This window comes from Benincasa hispida, chromosome 9 (assembly GCF_027475165.1).
Source record: "Benincasa hispida cultivar pf3 chromosome 9, pf3_genome.v1.1, whole genome shotgun sequence".
NCBI classification, from domain to species: Eukaryota; Viridiplantae; Streptophyta; class Magnoliopsida; order Cucurbitales; family Cucurbitaceae; genus Benincasa; species Benincasa hispida.
Window position 1 is genome coordinate 64,872,003 of NC_143486.1, and position 11,372 is coordinate 64,883,374.

The window sequence follows — 11,372 nt, forward strand, 5'->3', positions numbered from 1 at the left end:
TATTTGAAAGTAATTCGACATGAAGCTCAAAGTCAGAATGATTTATATATAAGGTGTGAAACCTGGATTTCAATTTCCCTACTTAAGATGGTAATTAAGGGAATTAGCTAAGTGTAAGTTAAATCTTATGTTGAAGAGAAGGGAAATTTCTAATTGTTGAAGAGATTTTCTTTGAGTAGCTTTGAGTTGAGCCTTAACTATTAAAAATTTTTAAGTGTGAAGTCAAAAGGAACCATGTGTTTAGTGTTAGGAAGCATTAATGCATGAGGTGAAGCTAAGTGTAGAGGTTAAAAGAAATTAAGCATTGAAGCCAAGGAAAACCATGCGTTGAGCTTGTGAGGTTTGGACGCATGTTGGCTGAAGCGTTGGCAAGAGGCATTGCCAAAGGTTGCTTATATGTTGAGGCTGTGTGAGTGAGAGCGAGAGAATCTAGAGCACAAGACGTTGGGCGGACGATCGTATAGCTATGGGCGGCGCTGAGTGATGCGCTAGACAACCGTGTAGCTATAGGCGACGCTAAACGATGTGAAGTGATGCGCTAGACGATAGAGCTACACGATAGGCGATAGCAATACATGATTAGCACAAGTGCTAGACGATAAGCGTAGAAGATAGATGATAGAGCTAGACGATAACAGTAAACGATAGCACTAAATGATGAGTGCTGACACTAAATGATGCGTTAGGTGCGGGCACTGGGTGATAGACTACACGATGGCACTATATGATGAGCGTGAGCGCTACACGATAGGCGAAGCGCTAGACGATGGACGTTGCACGATAGACGCAGATGCTGGGCGATGGTGTTATACGATAAGTGGACGTGCTAGACGATGGGCATAATGCGTTAGACGATAGACATCAGTACTACACGATAGACGCAGGAGCTATGTGATAGGCTATGCACTGAACGATGAGCGTCAGCGAGATTGTTATCAGCAAGAGATATGCGATAGTGAGATCGTTGAGAGTGAGAGATCACTAGACGATGGAACTATGCAATAGGGCATAAGTGCTATGCGATGGGCTAGGAACTAGACGATTGGCAATAGCGAGAGTGCTAGGTGATGAACGACAGCGAGAGGGCTAGATGTTAAGCAACAACGAGAGATTTAACTAAATGATGGAGCTGTGCGATGAAGTGTAAGAGCTACACGATGGAATAAACGATGGGCAAGTGATTAAGCAGTACTGAGGCTTGTGTTACACAAGGCTGACGAGTTCACCTGGATAAGTGGCTGAACCGAGAGAAGGTTGAGCTTGAGTTAGTAGGAGCTGGACGAATAGAGTTTCATGCAAGGAAGACTTGTGCATGAGGAAGACAATTCAACTTCATGCAAGTAGGTAAGTGGCATGGAAGTAGGTGAATGGCAAGGAAGAAGGTGGTGGCAAAGCATGGAGCAAACATTTCAAAGTAGGAGGTGTCTTGCATTGAAGGCTATGTAAGATGAGAAGGATTGGTTCCTTTGGCCTATAAATATCACCATAAGGTGTTTCTTCAGTTCATAACCCAAATCCTCTTCAAAGAACGTTGGGAAGAGTGTTAGCGGGTAGATTTGGAGGAGACTATGCATTGATCATGAAGGTCATGCGTTGGTAGCAAGACCATGCGTTGATCAAGAAGTTCCAAGAGGAGGAGATGCTGTCGGCCAGTGAGGTCTGGAAGTAGCATCAACTTGGGATGAAGTGTTCTCGTAGAATACTCGTGTGTTTTGAGTTATTTCAAAGCCACCTGAAAGCTCTGAGAGTCCAATTTTCATGTTAGGGCTCCAGAGAAGAAGCTCAAAGGAATCAAGCTGAAGGGTGAAGAAAAGACAGAAGGGTTGAGCTCTCAGGTAAGCTTGAGCCAGTTTTGATGTTTTGAAGATTCCAGCCAAACAACAAAAAGTTATAAGCTAAGATTTTAAGTTAAGCTTCCTGGGACATTGTAGAGCATGTTAGTAGACGAAATTATCTCGTAGTAAGATCTGGAACTATGATTAATCTAAGCTTGAAATTGAATATGGAATTTAGGGTTCAAAAGGGAGCCCGGGGAAACTATGAAACTTCTAGAGAGAAAGGTTCTTACGCAACCAAGGTGAGTGTTACTTTCCTTTATGTCTTAAAGCATATCTCTTAGAGTATATGTATATGCTTATGTTATGAATGAGTAATTAGCATGAGAATGAGATTATATGATTGAGATGGTCAGGGGGTCAATAGACCTAGTTCCTGAGCCCCGAGTGGAACCTCACAGGATGGTCAGGGGACCAAGAGGTCTAGTTTCTGAGCCCGTGGGAGGAACCTTGTATGGGATGGTCAGAGGGCTAGTAGGCCTAGCTTCTGAGCCCATAAGCGGGGATCTATGTGCACATAGGAAACAAAGGGAACACAAGAGAGTAAGCATTTATGATTAGTATCAGTTTACTATCTACCCTGTGTGTAGGTAGAGTTTGAGATCAAATTATTCAAGGTTGAGGTTTGAGTATTAACCTTGTATTTGTGATATGCTTGTATTATTTATGAGTTGAAATAGACTCTAGAAGTTGCTTACCACTCACTGAGCTTTGTGAAGCTCATTCTTTTCTTTCATGTTTTTCTTCTGAGGTAGCGAAAGGTGAGAAGTTCCAGGGTGCTGCTAAGGTTAAGGTCTGCCACAGCCACATTGACACTTCGGTTTTAAGAGTTGTTATTGTAAACTTTGAAGTAAGTCTGAGAGTTGTATAAACGTTGTACTTTTTTTAATAAAATAAGTTTAGTCAAACAGTTGTTGTTTACATCTTTGGCTTAAAGTTTATGAGAATAAAAAGGTTCAGATGGGCAGTAGATATCACAAAAGGGTAGTATCTGTGGTCTTTTACGCCTCCTCTCGGGCTTAGGAGACGGGCTTGAGGCAGGGTGTGTCATAAGGTACCAACGAGGCTTTTCTGGTTGGTTCAAATCTCTTGTAAGTATGGGTTTAAAAGACAAGTAAAAATTCAGTTGAATTAATTCCTATCGACATTAGTTTTTAAGATCTATTGTGTTGTACTGAATTAACAGGTTCTTTCATTGTGTGAAAATGGAGATATGTCTGATGATATATTCACTAGCGATGGGGCTAAGTTCAGAAGTGCACCCATACAGTGGATGCATTGTTAATGGAGTATGCTATCATGGTATTGAGTGTGATAATTGTCGGAATACACAAAATAGCGGGATCATGGTGCCTTCAGAAAGTGAAGATGGAGGAGATCTCCATAATTTTGATGGTGTTGTCAATGAAATATTGGACTTCCAGTATGCCAACAGAAGGCATGTAATTATGTTTAAGTGTACTTGGTTTGATATAGACCCTTAAAAGACTAACAGAGTACACATGGATTTTGGGTATATATCAATTAATACAACTCATCATTGGTTTGTTAACGAGCCTTTTATATTTGCTAGTCAAGCCAAACAAGTTTTTTACATCAACGATCCCAAATATGGTAATAATTGGAAAGTGGTGCAAGTAGTGCAAAACAAGCTTGTGTGGGACATGCCAGAAGTAGACGAACATGAGAATGACCCACCTGAGTTATTAGAAGTTATGAATAGTATTTCTTGTACAATCGATGAATCAATGAACGATATCAGTTTATGTAGAGTTGATGTTGATCCTATAGTCGTAGAAGAACAAATAATTCAACGAGTTGATGATGACTCATAAATAACGAAGAAGAGGATGTACAATCATCTTCTAATAGGAGTTTGAGGTTCCATGAACATCTTAATGATATGGAATAACCATGTAAATATGTATCTTCTATTTCATTTCACAACTTAAATATTGTTGTATAATATACATATTATTGTTTGCTTAGTGGTAGGCCACACTGATGAGGAGGCAATCTTGGAGTATTTAGTAGTCGAGCATATTGGCGGATCATCCTCCGTAAGAGATAATTCAGGTTATTTTAGATCCACATTTTATCTTAGATCCATAATCGGTAATTTGTATATAAACTAATGTTTAATGAAACTAACGACGTATCATTTATATAGAGTCTAGTTGTACGACCAAAAGGGCTGGATGCGGGTACTCTCGAAATGTTGATTTGGATAGACATGTGCAACAATTTGGGAGAATTCCTATTGAGATCGACCTGCATGGGAGAAATCAATTTGCAACAATGCAACATGGTTTAGCAATGTCATTTGTACCAACGTTTTGGAATCTTTTTCTGTTTGTTATGGATCATAGGGAGAAGTACCAATAGAAACTAGAGAGCTAGTTAAAAGTCGATTATTGGTAAGATGGTTATTTGATATTTTACAAATTATATATATGTGTCTGCATCTGTAGAGACACTGATTAGTTTTTCTTTTCTTTCTTAATTTAGACCCATTTTGTGTTAGACTTGTCTAACCAACTGGTCAATAATTTCATCGATGAACAGATGAAAAGTTTGTTCAAAGAGTATAGGGGGAACTAAACAAATACTATAAAAAATATGCAAGTCCTGAAGAGGCACGAGCACACCCACCTGATCGACTTAAAGACGACATTGAAGATTGATACTTTTTATGCAACAAGTTTGAATCCACCACTAGAAAGTAAGAACTTTTTGTTTGTTTTTTTTGTTTTTTTTGTTTACTTACATTTTAATTACTCATTTCCTCTTAATTTCTCATTTTCTTATAAAGTGGCAGAGACTAATCAAAGGAATCAGTCAGCCTAAAAGTATCCTCATACAGTTGGTTCTAAGACTTTTACACGCATACGAGAATCCACGGTAATATTAAAAGTATTTCTATATTTGATTTCTAAGGATGTATTATTAATATCTTCTATGTGAATTGTTTTACAGAAAAGACCTGACGGTCAAACAATGGACCTAGTGGACTTATTCAAGCAAACACACTATAAGAGTGACCAGTCGTTTGTGAAGTGCATCCTCATCAAGGGTTATAGAGGAACAGAAACAGGAGATAGAAGAGTTAAAGGCTAGACTTGCTAGATTGGATGAACTGGAAGCAAAAAGACAATCTGAGATGGGTGATACCAAAGGTATGCTCTTACAGCTCATGGGAGATAAATCGAACTAGGTATGAACTCTTCAACTTTCGTAGTAAACTAATTAAAATTTTGTGTATGTTGTTATCCTGCAGTTATGATAACAATATAAATGTATAGTTAGTGTTCTGAAGTTGAGTTTGATTTTTAGTTTGTGCTAGAGAGTGCGGAGGAGGGGATTCTGAAGTTGAGTTTGAATTTCAGTTTGTGCTAAATTATGTTAGTTTGTATATTGGGATTGAGAGTAATTTGGGGGAAGGATTCAATAAACTTCATTTAAGTAAAACTAAGTGGAGGTATGTGTTGTAGATATAAGTTTAAGTAAATGTAGATATGTATTGGTTTGTCTCAATTGTTATGAGTTGGTTGGGTTTAAGTTGGGTTTTAAGTAAAAATATGTTGAATTTTAAGTTGGTTTGTTTAAGTAAATGTAGATATGTGTTCGCTTGTTTCAATTCTTAATTATGTAGTTTTGTATATTGGGATTGACAATAATTTTTTTTTTTTTTTTTTTTTTTGGGGGGGGGGGGGGGGGGGGGGGGGGTGTTGGGGGCATGAGGTAAGTTGCTTTCTTTAAGTAAACGTATATATAAGTTTAAGTAAATGTAGATATATCTTGATTTCTTTCAATTCTTATGAGTTGGTTGGGTTTAAGTTGGGTTTTAAGTTCTATATTAGGTTTGAGATTGAAATATGTAGTTATGAGTTCGTTGGGTTTAAGTTGGGTTTTAAGTTTTATATTAGGTTTGAAGTTAAAGCGGATTTTATTTGTTAATATTCTTATATTGGTTTTAAGTTCTATATTGAGTTTGAGATTAAAATATGCAAGTTTGAGTTGGTTTGTTTCAATTCATGTTCTTAGTTGAGTTTTAAATTCTATATTCATTTGAGATTGATATATGGTATATTGAACATTAAACTTATTTAAATTTGTATTTTGTAGGCACCTCAAGACTTATGTTGCAGATGCATCTCCCGAAAAATATATTTAGGTTGTAGATGTTAATGTTATTTTCGATTTAGGGTTTATGGATTAAGGTTGTAGATGCATCTCCCAATAGGACCCGACGCTATCATGTAATGTTATTTTGGATTAAGGAATAATGGATGTATTGTTTTAATTTGAGACGAATAGTATGTTTAAGACTTGAAATTCAAACATTTTTTCTATATATTATTTACTATTGTAGACATTTACTTGATTTTGGCAATTTTTATATTAGTTTGAATGATATTTGTAAAATTGAAATAGGTATGACATTTGAAAAAAAAAAAAGAAGAGATTTAAATAAAGAATAAAAAAAAGCTAATTCTGACGGTTAAATATATAATCATGATGATACAAGGGGTCGGGAAAAACTATAATTTAATGTTTTTTTTTATCTTCTCCCGACGCTAATGAACAAACCTCCAACGGTTCATGGGGTCGGAAAAAGATACAAAATCCCGACGATACAAGGTCACCGTCGGGATAATTGAATATCTCCCGATTGTCACCGTGGGGATATAATTGTTTATCCCGACGGTGGCAATCGGGAGATATTCAATTATCCCGACGGTGACACAGTGGGGATATAATTATTTATCCCGACGATGGCTTCTCATTGTCGGGCTATAACTTTTTATCCCGATTGTCTTAATAAATTACGACCGTGGGGTTTACAAATTATCCCGACGGTGTTGTTTAGGGTCGCATAAAAGCCCCATTCTTCATCCGTTGAGATAACTATTTTTCCATACGATACCGCTGTTATACCACCGAGGAAGGTTACGTCGATAAGGCTTTGCCCACGATCTGTCCGACGATTGTTTGACCGTCGGAAAAAGTTTTGCCGACACTCTTTCAACTAATCCTGACGATTTTCAGCATCGGAAAAGGTCCAAATTATTGTAGTGATTTTCATTTATTATACTGTACTAAAAAATTCATGATAAGTTTTTTTTTTTTTTTTTTTTTAATGTAATAAGTGAGAAATATGGAGATTTGAACCATTAACCTTGGACCGAAGAAATACATGTCAACTATTAGATAGCTAAAGTTGTTAAGTTATTAACAGTGTTTCTCAATCAACTATAACAACAAAAACAACAGAGACCGCTAATAACAGACACTACTCTTCTTTCTTTGCAACTCAATTATTAGATGTTGATGTCGATTTTATCTTTTGAAAAATAATTAGGTGTTGTTGTACCTGTCTCCAAGTAGCTGTCAAACAAAAAACTACGTACTATGGGGCATTTTTTTTTTAAATAGTTTTTTTAAAAAAAATATATATATATCCTTTTATGTGTAAAATAAAAGGGAGAATGAGTTAGATATAGCACCTAATTTAGTGGGGCAGGCAAACAAAGTTTTTTTTATTTTAATTTTTAATATATTTCTTTTCCACGTGTTGCAGATAAGTAGATAGGAAGCTAATTTTATTATGGACTACAAAAGAAATTGGATTTGGATCAATATCTTCTTATCTTTTAGATTTTTGTTATAGTTTTTTTATACTTAAAAAAACATCTAATAAATATTTAAATTTAAATTTAAATGAAATAGATTCATAAATATAAATTTTGTATCTAATACATCTCTTACATATTTCAAAATGCTAAAAATTAAGATCATGCTTATCAAACCATAATACAGATTGGTGTAATCGTAATGGAATTTATCATTGATGGATGAATTGGAATGAGTGTGAGTCATAAATATAATTGTATTGTATTTTTTATCACGTTTACTTAAAATTATTAATTTTGTCACATTTACTGTTGCTGTTATCATAACCGTTACATATGAGGGTCAAACGGTGACGGTAACAATAAATGTCAAAATTCATAATTTTTCCTTTGAAAACAGTAACAATAATGGTCACAATAATGGCAACACGATACAACGTAATTTTCACACGCAATTGGATTGAGCACACTTCACTCGTCAATCAGTTTGTTTTTTTTTTATTATTACAAATTTGGAAGTAAAAGCCTCATGTGTTTGTAGAAATGTAGAATATAAATAAATAACACCAAAGGTAATCAAATGGGATCCACTTTTCACATTACCTTTTAAGTCGGGTAAGCATGACTAAAATGTAACTAAATATATATATATATAGCAAAGCTGATCTTTACCCATTTTCCATTTCATGAGGTATAATTTGGTTAGCCTTAAGACCAAAAAGATGGGTTTGATTTGGATGATTATCATTACCATTCATGTGCTTGGTGTTCCACTTGTGTTTTGGCAATGGCTGCAGAGGAATAACAACAAAACCAAGAAGTTACTACCTCCTGGTCCAAAAGGGTTCCCCATTTTTGGTAGCCTTCATTTGTTAGGGAAGCTTCCTCACAGAGATCTTCACCAGTTATCTCAAAAATATGGACCCATAATGCACATCAAACTAGGCCTTGTGAACACCATTGTTGTGTCTTCCCCTAAAGCCGCAGAGCTGTTTCTGAAAACCCATGATCTTGATTTTGCAAATCGCCCACCTAATGAAGTTTTCAAGCACATATATTTTGGCCAAAACAGCATTGCGGTTTCTGACTATGGGCCTTATTTACGCAATATGCGCAAAATTCACACTTTGGAGTTGCTTAGCAGCCACAAACTCGATTCTTTCAAGCCCATGAGAAGGGAAGAAGTCGGGTTGTTGATCGAGGAGCTTCGTGGGGCTGCAAGAAGAGGCGTCGTTGTAAATCTTACTTCCAAGGTCTCTTCTCTCATTGCAAACATGATATGTTTGATGATCTTTGGTAGGAAGTTTGAAGATGATAAAGAACTTGATCATGAAATGGGTTTTAAGTGGATCGTACAAGAAGCCTTCAAATTGTTTGGAGCTTTTAACTTGGGGGACTTCATTCCTTTTATTGCACCTCTTGATCTTCAAGGATTGATCCGTCGGGCAAAATCTGTTCATCAAGTATTTGATAGATTTCTTGAAAGGATCATAGATGAACATCTTCAATCCAACAATATTAATGTTACCAAAGATGTGGTAGATATCATGTTGGACATCATGGGATCTCGACAAACCGACTACCAAATTGATCGATCCACCATTAAAACCATCATACTTGTAAGTAAACAAACATTTTGTAAGATAATCCCTAGATCTCATTTTTGTTTTATTTTGTTTCTTTTTACTGAATGCCTATTTGAGGTTTCATACCATATTGTATGAGACTGGGTTCCATTTCAAAACCAATCCACAATAGGTAGAATAGCTCATATTCTTTATAAATATAATGTGATGTCCCTTGATTTTCTCTAATTTAGGATCCCTCCATTCAAGTGCTTAAAATTGTTTTTCACCGAGAAAACGTCATAAAAAAAACTTTAATTATGTTAAATACTTGGTTTTAATACACTACAAGAAAAACCACTTTCAATGACGCATAAAACGCGTTGTTAAACATAAAAAAGAATCACTAAAAATGACGCTTTTATAAATGATGTTGCTAATAATAGTATTTTGTGACATATTTTTCAACGTGTTGCTTTAAATTAACTCTTAACAATGGAAATTGGCTATGTTGCTAAAAAATTATCACTGAAAAGGATTTTTTTTTGTAGTGATAAGTCGTAAAGTAATATGATTTTATTTAAATTATATTATAAATCGTGAATCTTTTCACTCTATACATTCAATTTCATTCTATACATACATTAAAAGGACTAATATTAACTACTTTTTGTTATTCAGGATCTGCTTCTTGCAGGAACGAACACTTCAGTGACCTCCATCGGATGGGCACTAGCTGAGCTCATTAGACATCCAGAAGTAATGAAGAAAGTGCAAGAAGAATTAGAAGAAGTTGTGGGTTTGAATAGAATGGTGCAAGAATCAGATTTGGCTCACTTGAAATACTTAGAAATGGTAGTGAAAGAGGTTTTTAGACTGCATCCCCCAGCTCCATTGTTCCTTCCACATCAAGCCCTCAAAGATTGCACAGTAAATAACTTTCATATTCCTAAATGGTCACGTATCATAGTGAATGCATGGACAATTGGACGAGACCCAAGTGTTTGGAAGGATGAACAAAAGTTCTTTCCAGAAAGATTTATCGGTAGTCAAGTAGACGTAAGAGGAAGAGATTTTGAACTATTACCATTTGGATCTGGAAGAAGAGGTTGTGTTGGGTTACAAATGGGTTTACTCATGGTTCACTTTGTGTTAGCTCAGCTTCTGCATTGTTTTCATTTGAAGCTTCCAAATGGTATGTTGCCTGTTGATTTGGATATGACAGAAGAATTTGGTTTAACTTGTCCTTTAGTTCATGATCTCATGGTTACTCCTATTTACCGCTTACAGGAATAATACCATTAGTATTAAAAATATATATATACTTAGGAAGATAAATTCTTAGTGTGAATAAAGAGAGTATGATGGTCATACTTTCGAAGTATTAGAAATATTCTAAATGAAGTATGAGATTAGTCATCTGTGGTGGAACTTACCTTAGCCAATCAGACTTAATTATATGCAAGGAAGCCTCCACATGTATCATTTGATTACTATGTAATTTAATGAAATGAAATGAAGATTATATTTATTTATGCTACTAACTATTTTAGATACTATTTGGATACGTTTAATAATCATATATTAAAAATATAGGAACTTAATTAATTAATAATCAAATTAACGCTTCGCATTTTTAATCTCTGGGAGTTTCTTGGAATATTTCATGAATTTCTTGTGTTTTATAGTTAGAATATGAAAGTAATTTTTTGGTATTTCTCCATCAATAAATTCAATTAAACCATGCAAAATAAAGTAGAAGTTTACATCTTATAGTGTTTTTTAGTACAAATCTTTATAGTCTTTAATAAAAGATTAACTCTAAAAGAATTTAAGAATTTTAATTAGCTTAACATCTAAAAGGGTGTATTCCACCTAAATCTCGTAGTCTGTATAAATTTGTAAACAAATTATCAATAGATAAAATATTCTTTTATTTGAATAAATAAAGTGTTTATTTATCACTCAAATCCAATAAGCTAAAATCCAAGGTTATTTAATGTAACTCAAACAATATGTGATTGACATACAAATGGTCCGTGTTCAAGGAATAACCTAAAAGGTCTATAGTATATGGATAAAGTTGGGTACCTCATCCTGGTAACACTATGTATACGACTCACTTTGTAAATGTTACAACTGTTGTAAGTGTTACAAACAATTTGATCCAGTCACACCCCACCCCAGACTAGCCTCTAAGCCTGAGAAAGGGTGTGACTACAACAATGATCAACCCTTTGGCTGACACTTACTGCCTAATAACTCTTGCGGAATAACTCTGATACTAAAATATAACTGATATACAGTGGAATATCTTTAGGCCAAAAATTTATTAATTA

At 35.1% G+C, this 11,372-nt stretch overlaps 1 protein-coding gene across 1 annotated transcript; it reads left to right on the forward strand.

Moving 5' to 3' along the window:
• Positions 1-8,105: 8,105 nt before the first annotated feature.
• Positions 8,106-10,573, forward strand: LOC150034002 (cytochrome P450 71AU50-like). Its single transcript, XM_090317371.1, has 2 exons — positions 8,106-9,087; positions 9,715-10,573. Exons 1-2 carry the CDS (start codon positions 8,155-8,157, stop codon positions 10,327-10,329), a joined length of 1,548 nt encoding a protein of 515 aa, XP_090173497.1. The 5' UTR covers positions 8,106-8,154; the 3' UTR covers positions 10,330-10,573.
• The last annotated feature ends 799 nt before the right edge of the window (positions 10,574-11,372 follow it).

Bases quoted from the DNA above. Each gene is read 5' to 3' on its own strand.
- LOC150034002 (XM_090317371.1), top strand. From the start codon at position 8,155: ATGAGGTATAATTTGGTTAGCCTTAAGACCAAAAAGATGGGTTTGATT. The intron at 9,088-9,714 runs GTAAGTAAACAA...TTTGTTATTCAG, and splicing joins CCATTAAAACCATCATACTT to GATCTGCTTCTTGCAGGAAC.